This window comes from Scatophagus argus, chromosome 14 (assembly GCF_020382885.2).
Source record: "Scatophagus argus isolate fScaArg1 chromosome 14, fScaArg1.pri, whole genome shotgun sequence".
In the NCBI taxonomy this organism is placed as follows: domain Eukaryota; kingdom Metazoa; phylum Chordata; class Actinopteri; family Scatophagidae; genus Scatophagus; species Scatophagus argus.
Genome location: NC_058506.1, coordinates 17,203,641 through 17,222,131, shown reverse-complemented (window position 1 = coordinate 17,222,131; position 18,491 = coordinate 17,203,641). Strand labels below are relative to the sequence as shown.

Here is an 18,491-nt window from a genome sequence, read left to right as displayed (position 1 = left end):
AAAGATCAATCCAAGGTGGAGTGTCTGGCTGGATCAGCAACTTTTTGACTTGCTTTAAGTGCAAATAGATTAAATCAGGGGGAAGAAGCAAGGTGTCCTAGGCAGTGAGCGGTGATGATCTGGGTGCTTAGCTTGTACATTTGTGCCTGTGTGTGTGTGCGTGTGTGTGTGTGTGTGTGCGTGTGCGTGTGCGTGCATGCGTAGGAGAGCATCTGGCACAAGAAGGGGTTGTTACAAAAATGGTGGGCAGGTAAGGCAGACAGTGTGAGCTCTTCTTGGGTTTTGAGTTCACCCATACACAAATGTGTGCTGAGAGGTGTTAATAAGGACACCTGGCTGTTTGATTGGTAGGAAATTGTGTTGTATATATATAAAAAAGCTTTCCCCTCTGCTGTCTCCTGTCTTTCAAGATCGAAGCTGCTTGAGTTTATACTTTTGCTATTTCTGTGGCATAATTGATCTTGTAACTATGTTGAAAGTAACGTGTTACTTTTGTTTAACTGTACTCATATATTTAATCTGGCATTTGTTTATGTGAGGATGAATGTGAGATTTATTGGAAAATGTGATTTTTGTATTGGAGCGGTTCTGAATGATGACATAACACCATCTGGGTAAGTCAATCAGGAATGCTTTCTTAGAGGATGGTGTCCAGCACTGGAAAACAAGGTTCAGGTGTACTGAAGCCATTGGAAACAAATAATCATAAATTTGTTTCAGAGATGTTTACGTAGACTTGCTGCAGGGAGACTTTAATTAACTAAATGTATTTTTGAATGTGTGAAAGATGTCACTGCGAAAAACATGCCGCTTTTCCTGTCCCTTCCCGAAATAAACCCTTTTTTTTCTTTCACTCTTCCAGCCCGCTCTGAACCAGATGGAGGTCCCTGTCGAAGGACCTACTGCGGACGGGGTCGACAGTGTGTGCTGATGGCAGAAACTGGCCGTGCTGAGTGCGTTTGTCAGGAAAAATGTCGGCCCTCCTTTGTGCCGGTGTGTGGGTCAGACGGCAGGTTCTACGAAAACCACTGCGAGGTTTACCGAACCGCCTGTCTGGAGAGGAGGCGGATCTATGTGGTGCACAGCAAGGACTGCTTCTTCAAAGGTACCACTTGACTGTTACACTGATAGACACTGCAGAGGGCTGCTACACACTTTCAAAAATAAAACATTTCTCAAAAGGTTAGTCGAAGGTATCGGCAGCAGAATGTTTAAAAAGTCCAATTAACTGGGTTACTTTGTCATAATGAGGTTTAATAAATGACACAGAGGAGGTCTGAACGTGATGCCCACCATGCGATTAGTGCAGGTGCTTTCCCACAGGTTTCTCTCAAGGATGTTGCCGTGGGCGCTTCCTTTGCATTGCATCAGGTGTGGTTAAAGCCTTGTTATTATTTGCAGTAGTTATGCTGATATTTCAAAATGAATGTGGGGTATCTGGGTGATAAATTTTAATTCAAGGAGTTGCAAACCTATGAATTCATGTTAATTAAGTTATATGTGTATATTTATTTGATATAAAATTGCTGTTTCATGAAGAAAAAAATTCTGCCTATGATTTGAGAAAATTATTGAAGTTGAACTGTTATTGAGTATTGTTTAACCTCCCTTAAGACAAATCAGACATTTGGAGTTAATAAATGCAATTTAGGCTGTCAGGATTTTCACCTTTTTCAGTGGAACTGGAGCTACAGCGATGCTCCACAGAGGCTGTTTGTCTCTGAAGGCCAACTGAATCACTGCAGTACAGGTTAACACTTCTGATATCTTTTGTGAGTGAAAATTGCCCTGAAATGATGTTCTGATACATGTGAGACATACTTCTGAGCAATCTGAAGGCTGCAGCGCAGCTTTGACTTTGACGGTGGAACATTTAAACAGAACTAGAGATATTAGGGACAAACAAAAACAAATTGTTTTGTAACACGTTGCTGCTGTCAGGCTTGTCACAAGCATCGATCACTTCGTAAATCATGCCGTCTCTGTCAGCCGCCTGTTCAGTCGAAATGAATGAATGAAAGAATGAAATCACTTGCAGTTTGGCACTGAAGGCTGTGGCTGAGGGTCGGGTTTGTCTTGGAAATAATAGGTAAAAGCACTGAGCATTAAGAGAGCAAGCATTTTTATCATGTGCTATGTTCAACTATGTTTAACTTCTAAATCTCTCCTGCTCTGCACTACCTGTGCCACATCAATATCCTGGCAGTCACAAATCACCACTAGGTTACTCTGGATGACCAGTTCTCTGTAGAAAATCATTTGAATCTTCACTCCTTGACTCTCGCTCATTAGCAAAAGTGCACTCTCAGCATCTATAGTCAGCATTATTACCAAACAAACAGCCCGGCCGCTTCATCTTCACTTCAATTTAAAGGTAACAGGGATAGTTAAGGCTTCTGCTAATTTTAACTATTTGCACACAGAAGCTATCTCACTTTCAGATTCTGCAAGCTTGCATTTATATTTACCTGTTGGCATCTCCTTGTTAAATTTAGTTTTCCAGGTCAGACTAGATGTCTTTTATACTCCCTCACGGTGTGGATGTTAAACCAGAAAGTAAGGCCTTGGTTATTTAGATCGCATGGTTTTATGTCAATACAACGTACTGATTCACACAACCACAAATACGGCAGCACGTTTAGTCATAACACATTAGAGAAGGAATTCTGGCTGACACCACCATGCATAGCTAATCCACATTAGGGATGTTCAGTCGGCACATTAGGCTTAAACTCGGGATGTCTGAATGCAAACCAGCAGGAGATGGAAAATGCTGGAAATCGGTCATATGTCATGGGAATTATGTGTGTGTGTGTGTGTGTGTGTGTAATTGAGAAGTAATTATTGCACCTAACGTACAAAGTCATCATCGTAGAGCTTGTCTCATAGTGCTGTGCTTGAGCCATTATTCACGATGATTGTTCCAGCAGAGGAAGAGGAGAGGTGGTGCCAGTGGTTAAGTTGTTTAAGTAAATGTTTCTCTTTTGTTCCTCTTTGAAACAAATTGAATTTAGGGCAGGTTACACTACATTTTCTCCATTCTTTTGAAGAAACTGATTCTGCTTTCTCTATTTCTTTGGTTACTTATAGATGTGTTTTGACTCTATATTTTGGGGGTCCATTTTTTAGAGCCTGAAGCATATTAAAGGCTAGCTGACAAGAAGTACTCTTGCTGTCAGTGTGAGAACAAGACCCTCAGAGATGAAAATGGATCTCTTGGTGCCCTACAGCTACATATTGAGCCACAGTGCAAAAATCCTTTCGTAATTTTGCTTTCAAATTTGATAAACCTAAAAGCTCTGCTGTGAAAGCCAGTTTCCTCCAGCTCAGGGCTATGGTCAAAGTCACCATTTCAAATTTGGCAACTTATGCAGGCTCTCGTCTCATCATATCTGGATTATTGTGATTCGGTGTGTCCAGCCAGTGCAAAAATCTCCAAATTTGGCAAAAAAGAAAGAGGAACCGTATTTCTGCTGAGCCGATCTTCCTTCGCTGGATCCTACTTACAGAGCTGACTGAAGGGTTTTTATTATCATTATTATTATTATTCATAAAGCTTGGTTGGCTCATAAAGCTCCTGTGTCAATGTTCCACCAACAGGTCAATTAGGACGTGTGTCGCTGCCCCAACACTACAACAAAAACAACCGTAATTCAAAATTTTACTCAGTTGAAATATTACCTGCATGCTGTGGCTGTTGAGTCACTTACATGATGATCTGGAATGACGTTTCATGGAGACGACCACACAGTCCTTGAATGCTCATCATCATCATCACCACTAACCAGGGTACAGATTGATCTGTCTTCTAGCTGCCGTGAAGCCTTGTGTATTCCTCAGTGAAGCCTTAGTTTATGTTTTCCAGTCTCAAGTCTTCAACATGAAATCAAGCTTGTAAACACTTAGGCCGACTGTCATTGAATGTGTGATTTAATGTTGGATGGTTTTATATGAGCTTTATAGAAAAAGTTCTCATGTCAAGGACAGACAGTCAGAGAGAAACCACTATAGTATGAGCACTATGGACCCTATGGGTATACAGATATTCTCTTTGATGAACTGGAAGACAGTTGTAGCCTGCTCCTGACCTGATAGCACTGGTTTTAATGTAAGTGTTTTGGAAATGGATCTGTGCTTTGTGACAAGCTGGGGAAGTGAATGCATATAGAGTGAAAAGGATGACTATAAACCCCAGGATGGGGCTCTTTGTTCTGTCCTGTCATTGGCTTCATTGTATTTACACACACTGTTTTTAGCTGGTTCCTTAATCCATATTGACTTAACAATCGGTGCACATATTAGAGCAATATTAGAATAACAATAGCAAAAGAAGAAGCACTTTTAGAATGCCATAACAAGGGACACAACAGAGTTAGGAACCAAAACAGGACAAAGGGGTTTTGCACGTTTTCAATAATTTCATTGTGGCCCTTTTGACATTACTCTGAGCTGGCTTAAGCTATCTACTTTAGAAAGACTCTGCGAAAGAATAAGCACCAACTCCACACACGTCTCACTCATGCAAGTGAAACTCACCATGTCTTCTTTAGAATAGAATGTTAAACAGCCTCAAAGTTAAAAGTTAGTTGACCCCAGCTTGCGTCAGAAGGGGCACAGTGTCAATAAAAAAGACTGATATGCCAGCTGCACTCAAACCTAATAGCCCATTTAGATTGTAATTGCCATAAGTCATAAAGCACGTTTTCCTTGAGGATGTGTTCTGATTTTTTTCTCAATGTGAAAAATGGCACGCCTCCCCCAAATAATTGATGCCATAAAACTGTTAATACGTTTTAAGAGAGAGACTGTGCCACCCCTTGACTTTTCAGACTCAGCTGTGCATAATTATAATCTTGTATTTTTCTGAATAATCAGGACAAAGCAGATTACAGGGCAGAAACACACTGAAACTTGTGACTGTGAGATGATTTATTAGAATGAAATTAACTCACTGACAGCATCAGGTCTTCTCTACACATCGTAACTCTACCTATGATCATGATCAGTGCCGAAGCACAAATTAGTATGAAGGCTGGGGGTGTTGGAGGAGGTGCAGTTTCTTGGGTATCTTGATTTAGTCACTGAAAGTCAGTTTTTTGAGTTAAATCCCTCAACACCTGTCTGTGTTGTTAAACTTCACCAAATCTCGATCACCAAAGTGGCACATTGGAAAACATTAATATGGGTCTCTTTGTGGATGCATGTTGGGTAACATTGTGAGAATGTTTTCAGGAAGCCGCCATACTTTCTGTTAATATATTAATTCTCTCTCAAAGTTTAATAAACACTGAATCCGAGGAGAGTAAAATGGATCTAAAATGCAAACACACAATTTGTGGCGTTGTGCAAGTAGCTGATTAACTAGCCAGTAAATGGAAGGTCATTTGAGTCCCTGACCAATCGTCTGCTAATTCGTAAAATTAGCATCACAAGCACAGATACTTTTTCTAACCCCTCAATCCACTTCTGATCCTGGCTTTGATTGTGACCCCATCCCTTTGAAACCATTTGAAAAGGACCAAATGCAGTTTATTAATCGCTTTCATCTTCATGATGAGTAGGAGGCTCCGGCGAAGACCAAAGAGACATCTGTTTCCATTGGGTCATGTATGACGCACAGCTGGGGGATCTTTATTGGCCACTTCATTAGTGACAAATGTCATACTGGTGATACTTGGCTGTGTTGATGTTGACTCGCAGATCAGATGAGTGGTGTGTTTCCAACCACCGGACCGAAATCAGTCATGATTCAGCACAAATCCTTTTTGTCTTGTAATTCATTAAAAGAAATAGAAATCTTTGACCCCTTTCTCTGGGTTGTGCATGTCTAGTGATTAGTGATTTTTGCTGAAGTGTGCTTTTTCTGCTTTAATATGCTGTTAAACATCTGCACTTTGTCTCACAACTGTGCAGTAAACCACCCAGCATACTGCTGCAGCCATTTGCGTTAATCAATCAGTTGATCGACAAAGAACTGAATTCCTATATTAATCAGCTTTATTGACAGTATATATATTTTTACATACACACACTGAATTTGTCTTCTGCATTTGACCCATCCTTAGTTGAACACACATACAACACTCAGCAGATTACATGCAGTGAAACACACAGGCGCAGTGGGCTGCATCAAGCGCCCAGGGAGCAAATTGGAGGTTAAGTGCCTTGCTCAAGGGCACATCAGCCGGCTAATGGCGGCTTGTCTACTTGTCTTCTCGGGGTCCAAAAAAATGTAGCCAAAATTTCAACAAACATGACGAGCACAGTGTTCTCGAGATTATAAATTCCTTTTTCTTTTCCCCCCTCTATCCCTCCCCTTTAGCCGTCTGTCATCCATCATTGTTTGCTGTGTCTCTCACTTTAAGAGCCCTCAACCATTCTGATTGTTCCTTATCATCCCGCCCTGTTTGGTGGCAGCTGTGGTTATTGGGTTAGCCGCCTTTCTCAGCCTTTGGCAACGCTGTGCCTCCATCGCCCATCTTATTGCTCACTAACCCCCTGCAACCTCCTGTGGCTGAGACCATTAACTCACACAGACACACACACACCGTCGCACAAACACACGGCTCTCATAAGGAGGGCCAACTTTGGCCCTGCAGCTTTAGTTGTGTACACAGAGGCTAAATAAGGTCACAGCAAGATGATCATACCAGCCATGTATGGCCGCTTGCCGGATGTTTGTGATCTCTTTTTGTTTGTTTGTTTGTTTCACTCTGTGTTATGTGCCAGTACTCCATAGGATTTAAAAGACCAAAGTACTTTGTGTGCTTTCATAGACATGACAAACTGTCTCAGTCTAAAGTTATCTTAACTCAACTCTGATTTGAGAGCTGCCATAAAGAAGATTTTTTTACAGACTGTGTCACATTATTGGGGCAATCTGTAAAAAAACAATTTATTCTATTCTGTCTTAATCTATTTCTGTTTGTTGAAATTAGAAATTAAAGTATTTTTCTCTGACTCTGGCACAGAGGTCTGCCTTGTATCTCCTTAAAAATTCTTGAATGTGTGAAAGATTTTTATTTCATACACAAATTCTAAAAAAGAAAACCTAGAAAATAAATTTTATTACTCAGTCAAGGCTCTAGGCCAACTTTTTTACAATCGTGGCTCTGGTGCACCCGACTTTGTTTCATTTAGATGAAGCACCACATAATTTAGGTGCTTTCAATAACATCTTTTAATATCTTAGCACATTATGTTAACTATTTTAAACCGAAATAAAGATAATAATTTTCTTAGCACACACAATAAGAAATAGCAATAACCAATAATAAGTTATTTGATGAAATGGAGATTGTTGAGTTGAAGGTCAAGACAGCATGAACAGAAAGCTGAACACTGTAATTTGCCTCTCACTCACCTTTCATATCTTTTGCATAAAAAGCTTCAAGTGTTCAAATGAGCATGACCTGCTTGTGTGTCCTCTTCAGTTCATGTAAAATTACCCACATTCATCCTGCTGCACTCTATTAAGCAACCCCATTCAGAACACCATCATCATCATGACAGATTTTATAAATGTTCACAATTTAACTAAACAGTTTCTACACTGGTGTAAAGTTCTCCAGGTCACATAACCAACCGCTGGATCAGAAGTTGCCTTCAAAACTAACTGTTAGGTTAATAAGGCCTAAAGTTGGACTGGGCTACCAGGTGTGATACGTTCGCACACTGAAAAACACAAAAACGCGCACCTAACACCCTCCAGGCCTCCCCTGACAGGCCTTTATTTGTTATAGTGAGCTTATTAACGAGCAGTCCAACTGTCCCCATCTTTCTTTTTCCCCAACACCTTTCTTCTCATTCTCTCTCCTCAACGGTCACGTGGGTCTTAACTCATTAAGTTGATTTCGTCCCCACAGATTCATTACGGTTGAAGTATTTGCTGTATGAAATGGATGCTCTGTCCCAGATAGAGATGTCCCCTGGTCCGGCTCTGGTCCCCTGCCTCATAAACATCAGTCTCCCTCATGAAAACAGAAAGCTCTCTTTGGCCACCGACGTCCCATGCGGTTGTGGCTGCGGGACATCGTCAAGGATACTGCACCAAAAAGAACAGTGATTTCCTATCAGTTACGGATAAGACAACAGCATGTGTGTCGAACAGGCCACACCTGGTGTGGTATTTCACTAAAATGGAGAGTAGGTTTAGGATTTTTTGAAACCTACCCAGCTGTGCCATTAGTGGGGTTTGCTCAGAGAATGACTGATCTATAATATAGCTTATATTTCATTAAGAGAAGGCAGCACTGTGAATCAGTGTCTTCAAAATCATTCAGGATCTACATGTATGGGTTCAATAGAGTCCAAATAATATTTTGGACCCTATGGTTGATGAAAATCTTTGCACAGTTGTTGTTGGTCTGTTATTAAGGAGAACCTCTCTGAAATGCTGAAGAAAAAGAAAGAAAAACACACTCGGGAGTCTTTTTTTTTTCTCTGCTTAATTAATCTTCACATGAAAAACAGTTTGTTGTTGTCACTGGTAAGTGACATTTTTATATCATTTTAATTGGATAGCTCCCACTCTGGCTTCCTCGCAATACAATAAAAATGAACTCAAATGACAACAGAAGAAAGAAAACAGACTCAAATCTCATTTGGCATCCGTTGTCATCTTTTGGCTAAACAAACTGATGAGTGCAATTAGCTAGAAATCTCTAGCAGACTGATGGGGAAGCCAAAGCTTTTCTTGTATCAATGGGTACTTTTCTCTTTTCCGACCAGTGGAGCAGATTTTGAAGAAAAAACTTGCCAGTTTCTGCAATAACAGAGAGCTCCAGTAGAACTTTGTTTATAAATCCATTTTGATTCATGGCGACCTTTTCAAAAGCATTTAAGATTTTATAAGCTGCATCTTTAATGTGTCATATAATTGAAATTGCAGAAGCTTAAAAGTCTTGTCCTGATTCTCATTCACATTTCAGTAACTTTATTTTCTTACTGCAGACTCTGCTTTTTGTTCTTTTATTCTCCTCCTCACTAACATAGAAGACTGCCCACTCATCCCTTTCTTGGTCTACACACACACATGCACAATTTCACATACAGACATACACACACTCGCAGCAATGAAGACACGGTACTTCTGTTATGACAAAAACAAAATAATCTCCTCTGAAAGAAAATGTTTATTCATGCCTAAGAGATTTTGACATGCTTGTCACAACACTGTCATTGCATATCACTTTGCCTTTTCATTGGTGAGCTGCACTCCTCGGCACCACAATGGTCCTCTTGGATCCACTGCACGGCTTTAGTGTGTGACGCATGTTGCCCAGCCTGGCACAGACGGCTTTATTGAGGATTGAAATGTAAGATATGAGTGAATAAATTGAAATTGCAATGCAAGATGGAATTTTTTTTCCTTCTTTTTCTAATCTCTCTGACACACACTCACTTGTGCCTTCTCTCTCTCTGTTGTTGAAGTGATTAACAGATCCCCAATGTTATCTTTGTTTGGGGGAAGCCATTTTCTGTTTGTGTCTTGCCTCTTTGTTGAATTAACAGGGGGTACTGTATCATTTTTGGAGCTCTTCATCTACACGGTCAGCTTTTATTATACTTTGTAACACCACTTTTTAAAGCTGTTGGCAGTTGCACCTGAACAACTGAGAAATTAGAGAGTGACAAATGAATACATTTGGCCCATCCCCCCTCATTTCTAAATTCTTTCATCACTTTAATGGCTACATAAAAGGAAACGACATATGGCTGCCAGTGCCTCTGGACTCAACTTTGAAAACTTTGCTTATCAAATGTGTTTTTGTCAAAGTATGGATCCAAGTACTAACAAGTGAGATTAACGTCTCTCACTGCAGTTTCATTTTAGACAGCAATCAAGCAGTGCATTTAGTGTTTTCCAGGCGACTCTTGCTTAGTAGTAAACACAAGTATACTCTCTCTGTCTCCATGCAGATCTGTTCCACCCCCTTTTTGCTCCCCCCATACAGACCACTTTCCTCGCCTCTATCTTTCGCCCTCATTTTTCTCTCACCATGCTCCCAATATGGTGCAGACAGGGATTTGAGTGACTCTGTCAAGCTTCTCTCTACACTCTGGGTCTGTGTTAAATTGGTTCAGAGCTTAAGTAGAGTGTGAGCCTGGAAAAATAAGAAAAAAAAAATACAAGCATCACCTCGAGGCAAAGTGACCCTGGATAGAAAAAAAAAATCATACATACTATATGTCCCTGACAAACACAAACACACATATACACACACATACATGCATAATCTCTGAGTCTAAAATGTACAGTTGTGTTCACTCCTAAACCATCGAAACATATTTGAAACAATTTTTTATTTCAACAATAGTTTGATTTGCTTTGCATGCAGCGTGTTCTTTCTACCTTGTGCATACAAGATGTTTTCTTTAGCCGACTTGGATCTTGACATTGTTAGACTGCATCAGAATATAACACCACACAACATGTACACTGTGAGAGAGGAGACAGGAAAGACATAAATGACAAGGGCGGACCATTAGGCAGTCCTATCCTAGCTTATTCAGTATATGCTCTACAGTAACTTACAAAATGCAGTTCACCTTCTCCAACAGTAACACTTCCAGAATATATGAATATGCAAATATATACAGTATATATGTATATATGTATGTATATAATTTCTGTACACAAAACCAATCTAAAGAAGTTATAATTTGGGAGAATTGCCACAAACAATTGCCAAAAACCTCAATTCTCCTTTTGAAGTGGATTTTACAGAGCTGCTTTTAGCCAAGAGAGTGAAGGGAAATTACAATACTGAGAGTACTGTGTAATCAGCACATCATTTTTATAATCAGAACCATCTCGAGATTCAACTTCAGCCAGCCCGACAGCTATTTATACACTTACCAATCAATGGCTAATTTTGATTGTAATAACAGCAAATCCTAGTCAGCAGTATCAATGCACAGCCATTTGCTTTCATAGCTTTGTGCATGGCTGGAGTTTATCTCACAGGGTTTTTCACCTAATCTTGAGGCTGAAGAGTTCCTTCACTATCCTGTGTAATGTGAGCTGTCAGATTATATATTTCCACTCAGCCAGCTGAACAGTTTGACCAGAGGGCAAAGAACGAGCCCAGATTGACAACTAGCACAGCTCAATGTGAAGTAGCAGCTGATTTGCCAGCTCTCTGACTGAACGATCAGTTCAGTGCCCAGTTTCTCACATAACCCTCAATTGGACCAAGGCACTTGAGCTTCTTAAAACACTATTTCACCAAAGAATGTGCAGTTCCCAAATGTGGGTATAAGAATTTTTTTTTTTTTTTAAATGTGTTTTTTGCGAAGTTTTTCCTCATAAAACACATTCTTTATTTTGTGCCTCTAAAATAAAAAATAAATAAATGAAGAAGAACTCGCACATTGCTAATCTAAAAGACTTAAAACCTGCACATATTATTGGTGTATTCATTTCCAATATCTAATGGGAAACTTCTTACAAAATTTCCCCATCATTAGCCACAATGGCTGATAGCTAAATAGATATTTAAAACTGTGCCAGCCTACAAAGACACTAATTTTCTTTTTTCTAGGACTGTCATATTGTGACATATATAAATACAGTATATTAGATTATAATACAATTATATAAGATTATAATATAATAAATAAGATTTTAAATTTCTTAGCTTTTAAAAACAAAAACTGATGTCAGCATGTTTCTGTACTATTGGCTTGAATGAACTCAGATTTTATGTGTTTCATTTATTGTCTATGAAATGACTCTAAACTCTGTCTCCTGATATGAATGGTTGATTTAACGGCCAATGGCACACTCTACTGTACAGCAACGTCACAATCTGTAATGAGAGAGTCTCTGTGTGGCTTTTCGTTCCCAATAAACAGCAGTTGTGAATTGCTGACATGTTGTTTCTGTACAGGAACAACATTGCTTTAAATTCCTTTTACTTTTACCATTCACATGATATTTTCCTGTGGGAGAAAATGCCATTCGCTTTTTTCCCCAACATATTTCACGGTCATGTCATACCATCACCTCAAGAAGCCACTGCAGCTCCAATATATTGAGTGACACTCTGCCCTTGGTGTTCATTATTAGCAAATGCAGCATCTCAGTACCACAGGGCTTATTTGCATCGTCGAGTCACCATTCGACCATAAGTCGCTGACTATGGAGAGTGCTGTAATTCTAAGACCCAAAGGGAGTAACAACCTCAACAGCTGCCTCAGGGAAGTTATCAGTCCGTGTTATTGTTTTCGAGCCCATCCCACATGGTTTCCTCCGAGAACAGGAGCAGCGTGGATGGATGACGCTGACCTTTATGTTTGAGCGCCTATGTTACAGGTGTCACTGATGCTGGCAGGGACCAGTGGCTTTCTCTTGAGGTGAGACTCCATCTGGTCACGGTCCCATTGCTGTTCCTATGCCTGCTGGCATGATGCACAACGCTGCTGCCAATTCAGCTACTATAATTTAGAATTTGGTGGTTCATATTTTATGTTTCTTACATTGGTGGAAAAGTTAAATAATCACTTGTTTCATTCTTTTCTGGCACTAGTATTGTGATGACCTTTTTATACTTGTTACTGTTGATATATATATATACATATATATATAAGCTGCCAATACATTGTACTCCATACATATGGAACAGTACACTCGTATAAATAAATGACACCCTCAATGAATTTCTCATGGTAGGTCCAAATCCTTCAGTATTCTTACAGCGTATCAACAACACCAACAGTGGCTCTTTAGTTTTAGTATTAGAGAACTTATAACCCAAATCGAATCAGTTATGTTAAGTGAAAGAATGCATTTGTGAATATGGTAATGCTGTTTATACTAAATAAAGTGGGTGGCAGATTAAAAACATCTTATTTAGTGTAGAAGACCTGCTTGAGACTTGACTCCACTGCTGTAATTACATTCACCGTGTAGAGTCCAAATCTTGTACATTCTTTATGTAACATTAGATATTTAGTTTGCGGGGGATTGAAGTGTGATCCCTGGCCTCGCTCATTATCATGCAAAGCAGCTGCATTATTCAAGTGAGCCGCTTTTCGATGTGAGATCTTTCGGTGATGGATACTATTTCATATGAATTAGTCACTGCTTCAAGTGAATTACTTACAGCTGGGTGGAAGGCGAGGGTTGCTTCGTACTTATGATACTAATGCTGCAGTTTGTTTGCTTCACCCCTTTCGATGCTCACTCATCTGCATACATTTTCTGCATTTTAAGCATTTGTTTGAGCAAGTGATTAGAGGCTCCGTGTCTAACTAAAGGCCACTTTATAGAACATTTGTCTGCTCAAGTGGTCAAACCTATGACCTTACTGTGACAAATGACTCTCTAATCACCAAATGACTGCCACTGTTACACACAGTGCATTGCAAAACAGTTTGTTTGCAGCAGACCTTTAGTTAAGAGCTAACACAGATCCGCATGCTTATCCTGTGCATGTGTTTTTGTGTGTGTGTGCGTGTAATTAATAGCTAAACACCTAATTAGCATTATTACCATTTCTTGAAAACATGGCCTACTTCTAGTGCAGGAAGGCAGCCAGTCTTAAATCGAAGGTTTAATGAAGAATGCTTGAAGTGCTCATGAACCATGTCATGGAAACTTCTCTTTTGCCCATAACTTACGTACGTACTGGACTGGGGGTATTTATTTTTGAAATAACAGCAGGCTTGTGCATTTATTTCTTCCCCAATTATGTAGCTTTATGTGTGTCTGCCTCTACTTGTATTTGCGTGTGTGTGTTGTTAGTGGTCCTGTGTTGGCCTTTCAGTGTCACGTCAATTTCATTAAAATCCAAAATCCAACATTTGTTCCACAGTGCTTTATAATGTCAGAACGAGACGTGAGACCTTTAACCCTTAAATCCCTGTTATGGATAATTAAAATTTGTAAATAAAAAAAAACAGATCAGACATAAAGTAAACAGAATGATAGCATTAACAAATTAAGTTCATAAAGCGCTCTTATTTTCTGTAAGCGTTAGTAGTAGAAGTTTGTATTTTAATGCCCAAAATGGAAATCGTCCTGAATCGGGGCCCAGAGTATACACTTTAACTGACACTTTAAAAGAATCAGAAAACATAAGTATCAGTATCAAGACACTCAGCAAAATACTATAATTTACAAGTGAGATGTTTCATTAATTTAGAAATGTATCAATCCCATCCTGAGTGCTGCAGCTTTTGGTCATTCTGTCTAATACCTTGTGCCAAACTACTTTGCCTCATCCCATTCTTTTGCTTATATGTTGCTTGTTGTTACACCACACAGTGATGGTAAATCCACATAAACACTGAAGTGTTAATGTCCTGTTATCTTGTTAGATGCAGTCATATGCACTGTGGCCAGAGCTGGTGCCTGCTGCCTTATCTCTGCGAGACGCAGGATGTTATTCTTCCCTGTTTCTGTCTCGGCTCTGTGTGTAAGTGTGGGTTCACAGGTAAAGAGGATGATAATTGAAATCCTGAGTGGCAGGTCACTTTCATAGTAAACAAACACTGCATACTTGAGCTTCAGTAATTGCTTTTGAAGAGCGGATACAGCAGTAGTCTGGGAAAAAAAAAATACAAACACCCTTACAAAAGCGCACACTAAACATGGATGAAAAATCCCAGAGGCAGCTCTTTCCTGCAGGGTCATTTGCCATGGAACGCTGCGCTAGTGGTTGGCCTGGGAGCTTCAATGACAGGGCAAATGCGCTCTTCCTCCTGTTACTGACACACACACACACACACTGAAGTGTGGGCCCCTGAGCTCAGGGAGTGACTTCCATCTCTGCCTTCTTTCTAGTGCAGGCGGAGCAATGGAGCAGCCATCCCTGCAGCTACAATCGCGTCTCCCTCAGCCTCTTCACTCATGTGTCCCCAGAGCACCAGCCAAGCTCTCTAAGTTCTCCACTCTTTCCACTGTGCTCCTTTTCCTTTATCCTCCTCTTTTTCCCCGCTCCTCACTCCTTTTGTCCTCACTAGTTATTCACTCATCCACTTCACTGTCCATCCCCGAGGGCTCATTCCGCTTGTCCATGTTCTCCACATTTTTTTTTTTTTCTCTTCTTCTGTCCTCTTTAACCAGCCATCCTGCATCAATCCTTCTCCTTTTCAGTGCTTTTTGTTTTATTAGACACAGTTAAACCTCTCTGGCCTGTGTCTTGGATCACAAGTTAGCCAACATTGTACTAGAATGGTAAGGTAGGAACTCTAGTCAAATGCTAACAACTCACCTCTTCGTTTATCGAAAGGTTGTGTTCCTCTTGTGCCTTTTAATCAATCAGTCATCTTCAGTCTAACATTACTTATCCAGGAAAAGAGAATTTCTAGCGGCATCCTTTCAGATTGTCTCTGCCTTCAGACTAGCTCTGCCTCCAAGAAATGTTTGTACTACTAAAATTTCAATCAGCCTCAAGAAATCTCTCCTCCTTTTATTTTCCCTCTTCTGTTTTGCATCCACTTTGTCTTACATGTCTCCGTCTCTCCCAGCCCTTTACTGATATTTCAATATTTCAGCTCCATCCTCACTTTCCATACTTAGAATTTTCTTTCTCCCTCTCCTTCACTTTCTTCTTTATCTTCAGACACCCTGAAGGAGAGCCCTCTGTAGTCACTCGGTGCATTGAGTGATCCCTCCTTCCCCCATGTTCCCCCAAACCAGCCTAATATGACTGTCCCTCTGTTAAACAGCAATCCGTCCTCCAACGAGCCTGCAATAATCTGTCTAACACAAAGAGACACTTTCTGTCTCTTGAGCTTTATGGTGGTGATTCAGGCCACTGCACCGCTTCCCCAAATGGTTCACAGCTGCAGAGAACAAAGTATTGACATTAACCTCAAAACTCTCTCTTTGACTCACGTAATAAGTTATTATTATGAAAAGGAGTGCACCTGTTGACCTGCAGAACAGCTCTCTTGTTGAGCTTAACAGCATTAGAAAAGTTGAATTATTGCAGATGAACTCAAGTGCATTCTTCTTTCTTCTCTTCTCTCAATGCTGTAAGTGTGCAGATTGTTTTAACAGCTAATGACCTCAGAAATTTCCTTAAACCTGGAGGAGTAAAGGGCCAGTTTGTTGTAGTGTTGCTCATGCAAAATTCGTTCTCCTTGGGTTGACTGTCACTGTTGGTGACTTTACCACGAGCGCACCAGTGCCTTGTCAAATCAGTAGTTTGGTTTGTGATGTCATACGCACATTTTACTATATCACAGCATGTCTTGCTGACTGCTAATACATTATGTAGCAAAAACAGGCTTTTCACTTTGTGTTAGGGCTGCATCTTCTTAGTTTGACTTTTTTCCCCAGAAGGCAGTAGTCCAACCTGATAAGCACGTAGTATTTATTCCTCATCTTGGATGCAGTCAGTAGGGGAGCTGTGCTACTGACTGAATGCACAAGATGCTTAATTACTCAACAGGTGCTTGCCATAGAGGCAGGATTGATGCTTCAAGAGCACTCAATTAATTGAACCCTATTGTCAATAACAGGCTGTGAATCATCCCTTAGATCTTCTCAGATTTAATTTAGTAACACACAAGGATCAACAGTGTTAATTAGAGATTTACTAGAAGGTAGGGGCATCTGGTGTGATTAATTTATCACATACTCTCCAAACGACGACTACATACGCTTTTACTTGGTTCCTGGTCTGTGGCTGAGGCTTAAATGAGCTATTCATATTACATTAGCAGGTAATATATTTCATGGCTCTCTTGAGAGAGCACACGCATGATAGACATGACTAGACATTACCGGGTACGAAGAAAAATGAGGTGATGATGTCCTCTGTCCTAAAGCTAATTACATGTTTCCGCTGACCTTGTTTGGAGGCGGTTTACTTGAACTGATGTGCACATGTGGGAACCCACAGCCAGCAGAGATAGACTTGCCTACGCATCCACATATCAACGCTTGCACACACTTGCGTAAACACACACATTTTTCTAATGCGATTACCTCGGCAGACATTTATAGACCTAGTTAATCTAACAGCAAGAGCGGTGCACCATTTCATATATTTGTGTTTAATTCCAATTAAGCCTGGACTGTGGACAAACTAATTTTCTAAACCAATTACTCTGGAAGAAGATAAAATACAGAAGCAACCTTTGAACAACCTTTTTCTCCATGAAATCTCCAACCAAAATAAAAACAGGTATGTAAACCTTTTGGTAAGCTTAGCCACATGGCAGCATGGTTGCAATAAAGTGCTGCTGACATTTCTCAGATTTATGTGTGTGGGAAGTGCGGCTCAGCCTGACAGCCTGCAGTCAGTCATTCTTAAGCTAAGCGACTAATAGAGGTAAAGCTGTTCTCTCCGGGCTCCATATCAGTAGCTATTCAATATTCTACAGTGTGGGACAGCATGGTGGCTCAGTTGATAGAGCTGTTCTTGGATATTTCAGAGCAGGAGTGTCCTGTGCTAAAATATTTGCAAATTCTCCCTCTGTTCTCTGAGGCCTTCCACAGACATTAATTACACTGGGATCTAAAGTAGATTACTTGGTGACATGAGTGTTTGTACTTTTACTTGGATTATCATCATATACTGAATGTCTGATTATTAAAGCCATCAGAGATAAGGAGTCTTTGTAAGTAATTGCAAAGATATTTTTAAACATTTATACCTAAAAACAAAAACAAATTATTCAAATAATTGCAAACTATATGAATTAATTTAAACTTGGAAATCACTAATGACAAAACAGTCTCACTTCATCGTCCTAGCATTTCAACAGTGAGCAGGCATGATATGTTATTTTGACAGCATTCAATATTTCAGCAATAAATTAATATTTATACATTTTTTTGACAATGAGAGGAAAATCCTTGGCAGGGCATGAAATTATGGTATTTAGACAACCCAAATAAAAAAACAAGCCACCGCAAATGTAAGATTATACATGGAAAAATGTTCAAAAAGGTTAAATTTCATGAGAAAAGCCTGTGTCTTCCCAGGTGACACCCAGATTCTTCACTGTTTGAGACCTTGAACCCTTCCCAAAGAATTCAATCTCCTAACCCATCACCACCCCTGCAGAGGACCTGCAGAGCCCATTTAGCTCCAGATCTTTGATCAGCTAAGCCAGGAGCATTCTAAAGCCCTGCCTTTGACTGCTGTTGGACCCCCTTATGGAGAAGTCGTGCCTCATGGTGCGGCTCCCCCGCTGGTGTGAACTGTAGATCTGCTGGCTGGCAGATCCAGAGCTCTCACCTCATAGGATAAAAGTGGATATTAACGTGGGCATGAATCTTGACACATGGGTATCTTAAAATTGTCAAAACATTTCCTAAATTTTCCTATTTTTTTCTTCTTTTTTATTTCAACCTTCATTTTGCGATACAGATACAGTTTAAGGGATATGCTTGTCAGGTGTGTGAGTGAGGCAGTTCACGGACAGCTCTGAGACAAATCAAGGGATGGCATCCCACAGAGAAGACAAAGTGGCTCTACGCCCATCCAGTTACCCCTAGCTGATTGCTAAAATATAGTCCCAATAAT

At 40.1% G+C, this 18,491-nt stretch overlaps 1 protein-coding gene across 3 annotated transcripts in view; it reads left to right on the top strand.

The window, feature by feature from the left end:
* The window catches only part of fstl4 (follistatin-like 4), a 247,803-nt gene that overhangs the window by 147,276 nt on the left and 82,036 nt on the right, over positions 1–18,491 (top strand). For all 3 annotated transcript variants that reach the window (XM_046410298.1, XM_046410300.1, XM_046410297.1), the window contains exon 4: positions 863–1,105. In XM_046410298.1, the coding sequence (XP_046266254.1) occupies positions 863–1,105 (243 nt within the window). The remainder of the gene's footprint in view (positions 1–862; positions 1,106–18,491) is intronic.